General features: G+C 47.5%; 2 protein-coding genes across 4 annotated transcripts; one reads left to right on the forward strand and one right to left on the reverse strand.

Annotated features, from left to right (window-relative positions):
* Positions 1-35: 35 nt before the first annotated feature.
* tor4aa (torsin family 4, member Aa) lies at positions 36-6,354 on the forward strand. Of its 2 annotated transcripts, none has more exons than XM_060038520.1 (3): positions 36-1,159; positions 2,814-3,287; positions 4,356-6,354. In XM_060038520.1, exons 2-3 carry the CDS (start codon positions 2,814-2,816, stop codon positions 5,241-5,243), a joined length of 1,362 nt encoding a protein of 453 aa, XP_059894503.1. In that variant the 5' UTR covers positions 36-1,159; the 3' UTR covers positions 5,244-6,354. The 2 variants fall into 2 exon arrangements, with proteins under 2 accessions (XP_059894503.1, XP_059894505.1); XM_060038522.1 differs by lacking the exon at positions 36-1,159 and adding an exon at positions 1,293-2,654.
* zgc:56235 (Voltage-dependent anion-selective channel protein 2-like) lies at positions 5,838-13,720 on the reverse strand. Of its 2 annotated transcripts, XM_060038547.1 has the most exons (9): positions 13,561-13,720; positions 12,177-12,247; positions 11,093-11,142; positions 9,492-9,644; positions 9,322-9,374; positions 8,797-9,018; positions 7,827-7,977; positions 7,348-7,405; positions 5,838-7,235 (listed from the first exon to the last, which is right to left on the reverse strand). In XM_060038547.1, the coding sequence occupies exons 2-9, from the start codon at positions 12,241-12,243 to the stop codon at positions 7,144-7,146; spliced, it is 846 nt and encodes a 281-aa protein (XP_059894530.1). In that variant the 5' UTR covers positions 12,244-12,247; positions 13,561-13,720; the 3' UTR covers positions 5,838-7,143. The 2 variants fall into 2 exon arrangements, with proteins under 2 accessions (XP_059894530.1, XP_059894531.1); XM_060038548.1 differs by lacking the exons at positions 11,093-11,142; positions 12,177-12,247; positions 13,561-13,720 and adding an exon at positions 10,732-11,075.
* Positions 13,721-14,374: the final 654 nt, after the last annotated feature.

The following is a 14,374-nucleotide window of genomic DNA, read 5'->3' on the forward strand; positions in this document are numbered from 1 at the left end:
GCCCCTCTTAGGCAATGTTTTGGAACCCACACAATATACGGCATTTATAACATAGGTGTTAACTCTGACCACAGAGTTCAGAACCCTTGGAGCTGGTTGCTGTCTATCTGCACCATGGAAACCGTAGCACAACGTTGGCGTGCTTCTGTTGCTACTGCTCGGACAATGAGCCGTCCGACTGCATGTTCATACAGACCATTGAATCCATTGGTTTGGAAGTAATGGCGAACGGTGAAACCTCTGTGACGACATTCCCCCTTCCTGTTCAGAAACAAATCTATATCCCTGAAGGAGGAGCCCTGCTCTTAAGAAAAGTACACCATCTGTGTATGTTCTCCTGCTCCTGTGTGCGAGTGGGTGTGTGCTCCTGCTCTTACTGTGTGTGTGTGTGTGTGTGTGTGTGTGTGCGCTCCTGCTCTTACTGTGTGTGTGTGTCTGCACTCCTGCTTCTTGTGTTTTTTTTTGTGTGTGCTCCTGCTCTTACTGTGTGTTTGCATTCTCTTGCTCTCACTGTGTGTGTTTGTGTGTGTGCTCTTGCTGTGTGTGCGGGTGTGTGTTGGTGGAATCCTGCTCCGACCGTATGTTTCTGTCTGCGTTCTCCTGCTGTTAGTGTTTGTGTGTTTGTGTGCTACTGCTCTTACGGTGTGTTTGCATTATCTTGCTCTGTGTGTGTGTGTGCGTTCTCCTGCTCTTAGTGTGTGTGTGTGTGTGTGGTATTTTATTAATACCCAAGCACCCGTATCTGACCCTAGGCAAATGTTATGCAAACATGTTATACGTCTAACCTGTCCACCAGTGCGCTTGCAGTCTCGTGTTTCACTATTTTAGTTTTTTTCCATGCACCTTTCTGTGAGGGACTTTTTAGAACAACCTGATCTGTTAGCAGGAAGTCTGAAGAAGAGACGAGGCAAAGGGGCGGAGCCTGCCGATGAACTGAAGAGGGAACTGGAGTATAAAAGCAGGCTGTGGCCCCAAGCATACATGGGTTGGGAACTAGAGTCTGCTGCTTCCTCCTGTCTCTCGCTGTGCCGCTCAGCAGTATGGACCTACTTTAAGATAGAGATTTATATAGATATACTATATATCTATCTATATACATATAATATATATAGGAAAGACATTTCTCTATTTTGGGAGGAGACGTCTATCTAAATTTAAGGTAAGCACAGCTTGTGTTTTTTGTCATTTATCTTTTTAGATGTGTTTTGAATAGTTAAAATAAAGTTTGCTGGTTAAATCTATGTTCAGCAGCATTATTTGTGTTTTCCCTTAATATGTCTTGATGAATATAGTTGATATCCCTGGAAATTGTTCGATTGACAGCCACTCATTCATGTAGGTAGATATCCTTTGAACGAGGTCAATCGACAGCCACTGGATCCTCTTAGACTGCTTCCCGTATAATAATCTGTTTGAGGATCTGTTTGAATGCTCAGACATGCGTGGAATGCGTCGTTCTGCAGGAAATGCAGTGGACAGGTTAGAAAAGTCTGAGGGAGCGATATCAAATTACCCTCATCTTGCTTCTGCTTTCTCTCAGCGCTCTACTGTGCGTTTGGGACCTATTGTGCAGGGTAATACAAAAGGTGCGGCTAGGTGTTCATATGATCAAGGTGTCATTCCTAGGAATTCAGACTTGCAGAGGCCGACAAATGTTCTGCGCGACTTTTGACTGTTCTAATTCCACTTTGAGATTCCAGTTGTTTAGTCTTCACTTACACACACGCGCGCGCACACCATCATGATGAAACATCCAGAAGGTATATGGTTCACGCCCAACTATCGGTGTAAGTCTGTGAATTATTACACCGGGTTTGAATTGCTTGTGCATACACAATGTGTCAATGTCAAAGTGCCACAATTACAAAGCAACACTTGGAGAATTGGGGTTCAAGATGTCAAATAATGTCATACTAAAATAATCAGCCATAAATCATGGTGCTTGAGCTGGAACTATTACCATTCCCTGGAACCGTTCAAACTAAGTCGTAGATTTGTCTTGTCTTGTTCACTCACCCTGAGTGAGAAATGACACTCCCCTTGACATATTCCCGTCAGTGAAAGCTTTCACCGTTGCTCATTCTTCCTGGACCGCACAGAGAAAGTTTCAGCTGTTCTTCTCTTATTTGTCAAAAAGCTTCCCATCGCTCTGATGTCTTTGTCAGCGCTGTGTGCGTAATGTGCATGTTTATTTTTGCAGTTTCGACGTAGGCCCACAGACGGCCACTGAGCTGTGCAACGTGCTGGATGCTGGCCAACCTATGAGCCTGTATTTGTGTTGGCGCTGGTTCCTGTGTGTTGCTCGCTGGGCCCTTGTGGTTCAGAGGGATCAGGCGGAAATGGCTTTCAACATGGTTTATCAATAGGAAGTTTAAAGGGGAAGTGGGTGCCCTTTATACATGACATGTCTTCACAACGGACCACTCGATACTGGGAGCATAAATCATCATTATCCTATTTGATAGGTATACAATCCAAACCAAAACCATGAACAAAGTACCTTTGTTCATTGCTCCACAGCGATTTCATGAATAAATGTCATAAGCTCATTCTTGCCGGCGACACGGCATGCTTCGTATTCGTAAGGGTGGGGTGATTCATTCCATCGGTTTCCACCTCCATCTGTACCACCTCTTCACAACCTTTGTACGCAGGTGATGTTGTAGTATAGGACACAACATGGTACATGGGCGCACTTCCTTATTTACCATAATCCTTCCAAGAATGTGTTGCTTATTGCACACTCATTGCAGTTCCTGTATCCATCCCCCACCCTCCCCCTCTCTCCCCCCCCCCCCTCTCTCACCCTTCAGATGAGCCTCTACGACAGCAGTGACCGCTACTCCGAGTCTCCGGCCGACGACCAGTCGGAGGGAGAGGAGGTGGAGAGAGACGATGAAGAGGAGGAGGAGGAGGAGGAGGAGGGAGTGGAGGCGCCAAGGTCGAGCCTCCCGCCCGTCATCGCCAACTTCTCCTCCTCTCTGCTGGCGGTGGTGCGCATCCGACAGAAGTACCTGGCCATGAAGAAGCGGCGGCTGGAGATGTCCCAGGTGTTCGGCGGCGCCAAGCTCATGGCAGGGGCGCCGTCTCGCACCAGCCCCAAGATCTTCACCTTCGACGGGGAGCCCGGTTCCGTGCCGCCCCTGGCGCCCGAGCGCAGGAAGAGGAGGAGGAAGCACCGCGGGGTGCAGTACCCCACGGGACGGGGCCGTCGGGCCCCGCCCAAACCGGCTCAGAGCCGCGCCAAGTACTGCCTCTACCTGCTGTGTGCCATCGTCTTCCTGCAGGTAGGACGGGACGGGACGGGACAGGAGGGGGGGAGGGAGGAGAGGAGGGAGGGAGGGAGGGGGGGGGGAGGGAGGAGAGGAGAACAAAGGAATATCTTTGTCAAAATGTTCTGGCAGCACGACGCGCATCAAAGCTTCAAACTAGAGATAGCAATCGCCCTCGATGCTGGCGAAACACCGCCGGGTTTCAGAATGGTTGTGGCTTCGGTTGGGAGGCTGGTGACACACGATCTTCACACACAGGGTGTGTGAAGATCCTATCAGAAAGATGATAAAACAGGATCACCTAGGACAGGGGCAACAATGTCATTGTAAGATAACTTGGTTGTAGGCTATCTCAATGCAACGAGTTTACGATGCTTAGTTTTGGTTATCTTAGTTTCGTCCAAGTCATCTGTTTGGGTAAGAAGCCTCCAGCGCTGGGAGTTTTAACTGTACATGAATCACTTTGCTTTATTGTAGTTTGTAATATGTTAATTAGCCAACATTAGCCTAAGCTGTTAACTCATGGGAATCACGCGCCTCTCACCAGGCTATTAAATCACAATAAATGGAAACACGAAAAATACGGAAAAATGCACTTGATACAAAGTAGCTGCGGTAACATGCCGACCTACAGAAATTAGCAATTGGGTGAGGAGGTAGATTTTAGTTTGTTGCTTGGCACTGCACTCCCAGTTCAGTCGCTAGGCTATTTGTGTTAGCAGAGCCCTATAAATGATTTAAACTCAAACAAAAGATTATCTTTTGGCGCTTATTTAAAAAAATAATCTGTATAAATGGGTGTGATTGTTTTCAGTATCTTGCCGGCCGCTTCATACCTGGGCAGTATCAAAGCCATGATGCGATTCAGTATAATTAAATGAGTCAGCTTATCAGGCAAAGACATGCCACCAATGCTTCCCATAGTCACAAACCAGCTTGAAACCATTCTAGGAGAATCGCTAAAACTCTTAAGTAGTGAGTCAGTAGTGAGTGAGGTAAAATGATCAGGCAAATACTTTTAAACCGCAACATTCCAAGGTGCTTGAACTAAAAAAAAAACTCCCGCCGGCTGTGTGTACACAGGTGTACAACGCCATCGAGAACCTGGACGACCACGTGCTCCGCTACGACCTGGACGGCCTGGAGAAGACCCTGCGGCGGGAGGTGTTCGGCCAGCGGGCGGCGGTGGAGGGGCTGCTGGGCCTGCTCCACGACTACCTCTCCACCTACGTCCACGGCAGGCCCCTGGTGCTCTCCGTCCACGGCCCCTCCGGCGTGGGCAAGAGCCACCTGGGGCGGCTGCTGGCGGGCCACTTCCGCGCGGTGGTCGGCGAGCCCCTGGTGCTGCAGTACTACGTCCTGCACCGCTGCCCCCTGGAGGCGGACGCCTGGCACTGCGCCCGGGCGCTCTCCGTGGCGGTGGCGGAGATGGTGGAGCGCGCCGAGGAGGAGGAGAAGATCCCCCTGTTTGTGTTCGACGAGGCGGAGCACATGCACGCCGAGATCCTGGACGCGCTGAGGGACCTGGTGGCGACCAAGCGCTCCAACGAGTACCTCAACGCCGTCTACCTGTTCCTGAGCGGCCTGGGCGGCGAGCTCATCACCCACCACCTGCTGCACAACTCGTCCAGCGCGGCGGGCGGCGGCGGCGGCATGATGGCCATGACCATGGAGGGCGCGTGCGGCGGTCGCCACGGCAACCTGGCGAAGGAGCTGGGCCCCGTGCTCCGCGACACGCTGGAGAAGAGGCACCCGCTGTGGGAGGCGGCGGAGATATTACCCATGGGCCTCCTGGAGAAGAGCCACGTGACGGAATGCTTCCTGGACGAGATGGCCGGCGAGGGGTTCTACCCGGACCGGGAGAACATCGAGAGGCTGGCGGGGGAGGTGGAGTACTACCCGGCCGTGGGGGAGCGCCAGTACGCCCGGACAGGATGCAAGCAGGTGGTGGCCAAGGTCAACCTGCTGTGACCCCCCCCCCAGCAGGGGCCTGGCCTGGTCCCCCCCCTCCTCCAACTCCATAATCAAGAAACCAGGGTGGCCAAGCGCATTGCCGCCCTAACTGAATCCCTTAGAACTTTGACTTAAAGCGGTCTATCACAATCCAACAGAACATGTGGTGTAACTACAGAATTTGTATTGAACCTAATGGTATCTGGTGCCGCGTTATTGTGGGCATAAGGAAACGGACGCGCCACATCCTCCTACCAGGAAACCAAAGGAACAGATCCATCCCGGCCATTTTGTCACTAGACTGTGGACTCTGCATGTGGACGCAAATACTTGAGTGAGTATGAACAGAGTTCATGTAGTAAGAATGCCATGGTTCTGTGGGATAAGGTGGGAGTAGATCAACGATCTCTTGATCTGTGATCGGCGTTGGCAGCGCCGCCTGACCGACTGAACAGACCGTCTCACTGAGGAGAATATTAAAATCGTTTTCTGCCTTTTAAGCCGACCACTTAAGTTGGATGTGTCCTTTATCTGATTGCTCTAAGTCGATACGTTTAGAATTATTTCATAATTTGCGCAATGAGCCGCAGACAGACAACAATACCAGATATATTGAGACAATGTTTTTTATTTTTATTCTTATTAGAATTCCCTTAACATTGGAAAATTACGTACCGTTTCCAAACCACAAAGAAATGACAAAACCAGCATATGACAACACAATATGATGTGGGATTTGTGGTTCTCCCCTAGCAGAAGAAAGGATAGTCGTGTGGAACAGACAAGCCTGTTGCATCATTTTAATCACAGTGTGATTTAAAGAATGGTTTCGCATTGTTTGGTCTGAAATGCATTGTTTGGTCTGAAATGCCGTAAACATTCCAACAGAGCAATGATGAGTTTGGTTTCTCGAGAAAGTGAAACAAAATAAAAAGCAGACTTTCCTGTGACAATTCTTTTGTGACTTGACTAGCCAACCAAAATAAAGATGAAACCAACATTGTAGGAATGCCAACTAACTAAATAACCTATCCGAAGATCCTGCCATCTTGGTTTCATCTGTCACTCGGATAAGAAAGAACAAAAGAAAGACACTCCGAGGAAGTGTTTCGGTTTCTGAAACTCAAAATTTGTGAGAACAAAAACAGCATATTGTTTGACCTCTCAAAGGGAACACTCCACTGGTACTTATCTTATTGCAGCAGGAAATGCCATCTGTAGTAATGGTCGGGTGCTCAAATTCTCATAGCTTTGACCTTGTGAGTGTGACCACCAGCAACTGAACATATAAATAAAACCGGCAAAACTTAAAAGATAAAAATTAACATTTATATAGATCGGTTTACGGCCAGCCAGGTCGGCAATGACCTCCCCCAAACAAATGTTTAGGCTAACCCTATTTTTTACTCAAACCAAAAGCAAAGACAGCACCATTTTTAACCAAGCGATCAAGCGAACTCTCTAGGTTTTTCATCCAGACATGCTTGTTTCATGACAGCCTACAGGGGGGATACACACGCTACACGTTTGCACCGATCACTACGCAAGCCGTGACCTAGCGAGATAAATGTGGCCGCTTTATAAAAAAAGCGCATCGCATCACAATCGTACTACACAAATGTCAACACACGCACAGACATAAACATACACGCACACAACTTCCAACGTCGTCGGCCCCTCTGTTGTTCAACATGACGCCGTGACGGGACTATAACCATCAAACTGCTCCATTCAAGATGTGTGTATGGGGGGAGGGGTGACTGGAGTGTGAGAGAGGGGCCAGAGAGGAGCCAGGAGACTGGGATGGCTGGGGGGGGTGGGGTGCTCGTGGGACTGGGAGTCCGTGGACGGATGGAGTGTAGAGACACGCTGTGATGGGGCTTCGATGGCCGACCCTGAACCGGACGGCTGGCTGGCTTTAGGCCTCCAGCTCGAAGCCCATGCCGACCTTGTGTCCGCCCGCGTTGAAGTTCTTCCCGTCGATCAGCGCCGAGAGGGTGACCTTCACGCCTGCGGAGACGCGAGGAAATGAGCTTTCTCCAGCTAATCTGACCGTGGATTTGGATGAATAGTTCTATGAATAGATGCATTGTGTTTTAAACAAACACGGAAAGAAACATACCTGGCCTGAGGCTCTGGGTGTAGCCTACGCCAATCAGGCTGGCATTGTTGACTTTGGCCTGCGGGGGTAGAGGGGGAAACGTGTTAGAAGAGGACGGAAAGAGTGTCTGGACCAATAGTGACGCACTTTAGGCAAATAAGACTGAGCGAGGCCAAATCTAGTCCTTTTCTTTTGGCTCATAGGTTCCACCCAATGGAAAGACCCCCATAAAAACTCAGGAAATGGAAAAAGCCAGTAGACCATGGCTTTCTGGTTATGTTACACAACAGCTTTACAGCTCAGCTCCCTGGAGCCATGGAGCGAGGCGTTGCGAAGAACAATCGGTCAAATTTTGCATTTCGAAACGTCGCTGTCGTAGCCAAAGGGAGGCGCTCCACTGACCATGTAGCAGTCAGGCCTCAACTCTCGGTGGAGAGTGAAGGCCTTCCCTTGTGATCACATCATACAGACACACACAGGGGTCGGTGGGGTGGTCGTACCGAGATGGACGCGTCCTTGTCCAGCTTGTATTTGGCGGCGATGCCAAAGCGGGTGTTGTTGCTGCCCGCCGTCCAGGCCAGGGTGACGGCCGTCTCCAGCTCCTCGTTCACCTTCTGGTAGATGGAGCCCCCGAACTCAGTCCCGTCGTTGCTGTGGGGGAGGGGGGGGGGGGGGGGGGGACCATGCAGATGTTAGCAGATGTTAACCAGAACCTGGCATTGCACGCGCCCCTCTCCTCTCCCAGGACAGTAACAACTTTTTGTCTTCGGAGATGCTCTCATCCAAAGTTAAACTCCGGCTCAGCTCCAACTTACTGTTCCTCCACTCCTCCATGTCCTCTTTACTTTTGAGATATTTACTTTTGGAGGCTTTTCATCCAAAAGAAAACACACCCCACTCCATTCCCATGACTAACTGTTTTGCGATTAAGTCATTCAGCAGACACCTGTCCCGCATTCATAGGGAATTTATAAACGTCCTTAAGGCGTAGTAGGTATCTTGCTCAAGGAAGCGTACATTGGGAGCCAGACACTGGGCAGACTAATTGGTTAAAGCGCATTAGTCTGGAACCTCAGACTGGCCGCAGACCAAAATGTCTCTGGACGCAATTGGATAGACTTACGACCAATCAGACTAACAAATAGTGGGAGAGATCAGCGGCAGCCATCTTGGTTGTTCATGAAATACCTCCACGGCGCTCCCACTGGGCACTCCCCTGGGAGCGCCGTCTGGGCCGTCATCGTATCTAACCCGCCCTGTGTCGGCTGGGAATCGGTCTGGATGGGAGGGGGACCAGAATAATGCATGCCAGAACAAATAGAATATGAGATTGCAGACTCTTCTAGTTTCCAAGCCAGTACTTGTAGATTCAAACCCAGAATTTTCTCAGCTTGGAGTCAAACAAATATTCCCACAGTGCCCATAAAAATGTGAGATGGACATTGGTTTGCGTTCCGGGTGAATACCCACACGTTGGTGTGCAGCTGGAAGTCTCCGGCGATGTGAGCCAGGGCGAAGTTGTTCTGGGTCAGCTTGGACTTGGCCGTGTCGAACGCCATCTGGTAGCCGGCCAGCCAGCCCTCGTAGCCCAGAACGGCCGCCGCGTGCACGATGGGACCCTCGAAGTCGATGTCGCAACCCACGTTGACAAAGTCGCGCTTGAAGGCGGTCTTCAGCTTGCCGCTCTTCTTCCTGGAAGGCAGAAGAATAGTTTTGGATGTCGACGAAAAACAAAAACAACCACAATGACCCAAAAGTGACTCGGAAACCATGTAGCCAGAAGCGTTTCCTATTTGTTCATACCGCTGATTATTTAGGGAATACTCCGACTGGGAGCGCAAACATAAATAAAAACAAGAAAAGGAAGGATAATGTATGTTATAGTGTAACATCCGGTATGACACAACGTGTCCGGTGAAGGTCTATGCGTGACTTGTGACGGATGTAGGTATGACTGTGTCAATATGACCTAATCCCAGCGGACGTCGGACTCACCCTGTGTTTGGTACGAAAGACGTATCCAGAGCAACCTTCAGCCCTTGCGCCAACTGCAAAACAATACAACAACATTTGTTAAAAACACTTCCTTCCTCCTCTCCACTTCCTTCCCTATACAGTACTCTACAGGTCCATTAAAGCATGTTCTACTGCGCCCCAACGCCCACCTGGTCCTCCACTGTGACCTCGGTGGCCAGGGTGTTGTCAGTGTTCCACTTCTGGTTGAAGCTCAGGCCCAGCTCCTTCATCTTGTACTTGGTCTCCAGGCTACCGGCCGCCTTGCCAGTGTCCGTGTTGCTGGAGCCGGACGTGTTGAACTCCTAGGGGAGGAAGGACGCATGGAGAGAAAACAGGGTTTAATGGGGTGGGGGGGGGGGGGTGTCTCCCTGTGCTGAAACGACGGCGCTGTAGAGGATGGCATGGCTGCGGGCGTTCACGTTGAGGGATGGAGGAGCCGTTGGGATGCATGTAGAATGCGGCGTAGGTTAAAAGAGCGGACGGATGACCCGTCAGAAGGAAACGGGGACGTTTGTCAATGAGAAGAGAAGGCACGGCGGACTGTATGAACATCTCCGATGGATCACTACTGTGTAATCAAATATAAAAATATATAAAGAATATTCAGATGACGATTTCTACATGAAAACTTTAAATTCTTAGAATATTTTTATAGATATATTTCATCAGATATGTGCACGTACTACAAACTCTGTAAAAAAGAACAGATTATACATAGCCTAGATCTATGATATGCCATCATCATAGCCATCTAGACTCTACTGAACATGACTTAACTTGACCGACATTCAGTTGACATTCCCTTAAGGCAGGGCCAAGGGTAAAGCCAGTCTGAAGACGTTATCCTGAGCAGGAAACCAAAGTAAAGCCAACATCGTGAATCTGCTCTGTGTGATTACAACTCAGCATCTGGTGTAAACACGCTGGTCTCTTGCAGCTGTGCATCCGTCAAACAAACCGTTTGATTTATTAAGAGGAGGAGAAGGCTTCTAACCCTGGTCTTTCGTAGCTGCTTAAGATGAGTTTTTAATGGGATTCATAACCATTTGAAATGACAGCGATTTCTTTTTAAAATACATGTCACCATCACAAAAAGGATAATGCAATATTCAGACTTATATACATTGCCAGTAAATAATAACCATGGCACATGCTGAGGCACATATTGACATACAGACAACTAAAATAAAATATTAATGAAAAGACGTAGGATTAAAGACATCAACGTTGAAAAAGACATCCATGGGAAGAATAGGAAAAAAATGAAAAAGGAGGACGGCCATTTTATGAAAAATCATAGGAGAGAAAGAGACGAAAACTAGAACGGAAGAGGTCCTGTGGCGTTCACACAGGGATCCAGAGCGGATGGGGTGTGGCACCAGATCTTACCATCTACATTAGAGCGGGACGGGTCCATGATGGAAGGCAGCAGAATGGAGATAGAGCCAGGGTTAGCAGAGACAGGGAGAGAGTGGGAGACACACAGACAGCCAGGCCTGCAGTCTGTCTGTCTGTCGGTCTGTCTCCCTCTCTAGAACAAAGGCAACAGGGTTCAAGCCCCCCCGATCACCGGATACACCGGTTCCCCTGAAACGTTTAGTCGGTAGGTCCCAGCATGGGGTTAGGAATCCAGGAGTTATGTCGACTGCGGGGAGGAGCGTTATTACATCTGGGAAACGATGGACGGGCGGGGCTGGTCAGAGGGGTAACTGGGTGGAATGCCAGGTCAGGAATGATCAACACATCTTACCACTCCACTCTGGGACTTGGTCTTTAGGTCCAACTTCACCACGCCGAAGCCTAAAGCCGCACAAGAGATGGGACAGAATTTAAGATAAATGGTCTCATGAGAATAAACTCATCGTAAAAATCAATGTTGTGCAACCAAGGGTCCAAAGGAACACCTGCCACCGGCCAATGGTGGATAGATTGATTTGACCAATTCACCTCTAAATAAAATCAGGGTTTTGTATAGAAACCGCACATTTCTGAAACCATGTCCCAGGGTGGTTTCAAATCTATCCGGACCTGTGCGGTTTCGTGTTAGGATTCGCGTGGACGCCTGAAACGCAAACGATGACGTCATTGCCCCCCCACCAGCTGGGCGATGTTAGAGTTGCGTTGAATTTTTTATTTAATTTTTTATTTGTATTATTTTTGTAATAAATACAGCCCCATGATACATTTAATTACTAACTGTACATGAATAAGTTTCTGCTCAATTTAAAAGGTTGAATCTCCTCGTGACTGAATGTTTGTATACAGCGCGCAAGCTGTATGCGCGCAGGCTTGATGCGCTCCACTTTTTTCTGTGGAGAACCAGCGCCTTGAATGTTTACTACAGCGTTTCAACAGCTCGATGCGGTTTCGCAATGAATCCGTCTTTACGGAGATATTCCTGAACCGCATAAACCACACGGAGCCGTTTCGGCTCTGTGTGGACGGGGCCCGATATGGCCAATTTATTTTGTGCTGCAATCATGCGTGTGTCATCTGAAACCAGCCCTGAAACCCCAGATTCTCCCTCCCTCGGGGGAGAATAAATAGAGAAAGATAGTAAATCTTGACCTACACTTGGGCTCCTTTCCAATTATTGAATCTGTCTCCCTACCCAATAAATCCAGCTGACTAGCCTGGTTGCTATGGAGTCCACATAAATACACAGACTACCCCAATTAAAACTCCTCCAATTGTCATGACTATGTAATACATCATGACAATGCATTACGCTGCAAAACAGGTGGAACCCACACAAGAGACACATCTCAGTAACACACACACACACGCACACACACACACACACACGCACACACACACACACACACACTACTCACCATAGCCTTTGCTAAAGACGTCCTTGGCAGACTTGCCCAAGTCTGCGTAGGAGGGAGGGACAGCCATGATGCTATAAATAGAAAGAAACCAGAACGTCATTTGAATGCATGACTCGGTTGTAATGTTGTCTTTCCTACATGTCTATTTATACATGATGTTGTGTATACAGTATGGCTTTTCAAAAGAGTAGCGTCACAAGATGATGACGTTCTTCTTTGGTGGTGGTAATCCAGGTATGTGAGGTAAGTCAATGTTATTGGCTATTAGATGTGTTGACTTTTTAGAATAATATATTAGTATGACCCAATGTTAATATCACCCAGTTATAGGTGGCCTAATACGGTTTAACATATCATTCTGCCGTTGAATGTAGAACAGGAACAATTTCCATTTTTTCGTCATTATAATTTGCTGATGTGGGTGTAATAGTAAGGGCTCAATCTAAAATCAATCATATTACTACAATTGAAACACACTCAATTCAAAATCTATGAAGGGTTTGAAGTTCTGCAAGATTAGCAACTGTCAGACAATCAACAATTTAACTGAACAAAAAAAAATATATAGTGAAATTTGTATTTTAAAGGGTGTATTTTGGAGACACATGCACACAAACACATTCTGCATATTAATAATAACTGAAATTGCAGTCTTGGACATTAAGTATTCAGATGTCGCTACAGTAGGCTTGATAGGCCTCAGTGGCCATGGAAAGATTTCATGGAGCGTTCGTCTCATAAAATAGCAGAAAGGGCCATGTTTAAAAGGTCGTGGCCCTCTCCCCTAGTAATTATACTAATGTTCTGGGCCTGTTGACGGCCACCCATCTGGGGTGGCTGCCGTAGACCTCATTCAGAACAAAGGACACAGCCAACAGGCCTGAGAGAGAGGTGTGGTGGGGGAGGATTCTGTGGGCCCAGCGACCGTTAGATAAGGCACACTAACCGCTATTCCTGCCAATGACATAGAAGCTGCTATGAAGGTTTGCTGGCTGATGCGCGTCATATTGTATAAACGATTAAAAAACCCAGTGCAGCAAACTGTATCAAATCAGTTTCAGAAAAGAAGAGATAAGTTGGCCTACGCATCTTTATCAAAACCTCAGTGAAAAGATGCTGAAAAAAATGCTTAACAAAGAAACACACACACACACACACTGCTTGACAGGGTAAAGGGATGAGGACGAATGCACGGAGCATAAACCCTACCAGACATCATCATTATATAACAGCCAATAGCTAACATGGTCGGTAACTTGCTAACCTTGGAGAGAATTAGAGCGATACTTATCACTTGCATTGAAATCAAACACTCTATCTATTCAAACAAATATTTTTTGTCGTACTACATATACAATTCATTAGATGCAATAATTTTCCATACCGGTGCAAAAGTTGTTTAGAGAGGAAAATCTGCAAATGTACCCCTGTCTGGATGCTGCTGTGGGAATGACAGCTAGCTTAGCCTACAGAGGATAGGGCACAATGAAGGAGACACACGGCGCATGCGCCGTGTCATTGCAGCAGGAAAAAACAGAACCTATGTAAAAGGGAAGTGAAAGATAATCCCGATTCAAGTCCTCATCACATTAACTTCAAAATAATCTTAAATGACATGGAAGAATATTTAAATTAAATAATCTTAATGTATGCGCGTCTTGTGTGTGTGTGTGTGTGTGTGTGTGTGTGTGTGTGTGTGTGTGTGTGTGTGTGTGTGTGTGTGTGTGTGTGTGTGTGTGTGTGTGTGTGTGTGTGTGTGTGTGTGTGTTGATCCTGGTGGCCAGAGTGAGAGACAGAGATAAAAAATTGATAATTTGAGAAGGAGAATAAAGTCTTGTACAACGTAATATTACACGTATGGCTAATAACATGTGGAGAATAAAAATGACGATACACGAGTTTAAAGCTTACAAAAATACAAAAATCCCCTCAATATTTTTGCACACGGTTGGTTGCATAATAATAACCATTAACAAAATATTCAAATATTAGCCATAATATTGGCAATAAAGAAACACTACACTTGGTCAAAGATGAATGTGTATTTATTGTACAATGATCTGTATTTCGAAAGCTGAAAAAATGATGGATATGATAGAAATATCGCAAATAGAACAATATAATTGGATGACCACTTTCATGTGCAGAAAGCCCCCTCAGCCTTCCAGTTTCTGACTAGGACATGCAGTGTGGATACA

Source organism: Gadus macrocephalus, chromosome 19 (genome assembly GCF_031168955.1).
Source record: "Gadus macrocephalus chromosome 19, ASM3116895v1".
In the NCBI taxonomy this organism is placed as follows: Eukaryota; Metazoa; Chordata; class Actinopteri; order Gadiformes; family Gadidae; genus Gadus; species Gadus macrocephalus.

Coding starts and splice junctions, on each gene's coding strand:
- tor4aa (XM_060038520.1), top strand. CDS start 2,814: ATGAGCCTCTACGACAGCAGTGACCGCTACTCCGAGTCTCCGGCCGAC. Junction 3,288..4,355: donor GTGCCATCGTCTTCCTGCAG/GTAGGACGGGAC, acceptor GTGTGTACACAG/GTGTACAACGCCATCGAGAA.
- zgc:56235 (XM_060038547.1), bottom strand. CDS start 12,243: ATGGCTGTCCCTCCCTCCTACGCAGACTTGGGCAAGTCTGCCAAGGAC. Junction 9,019..9,321: donor TCTTTCGTACCAAACACAGG/GTGAGTCCGACG, acceptor TCTGCCTTCCAG/GAAGAAGAGCGGCAAGCTGA. Junction 7,978..8,796: donor TTCCAGCTGCACACCAACGT/GTGGGTATTCAC, acceptor CCTCCCCCACAG/CAACGACGGGACTGAGTTCG.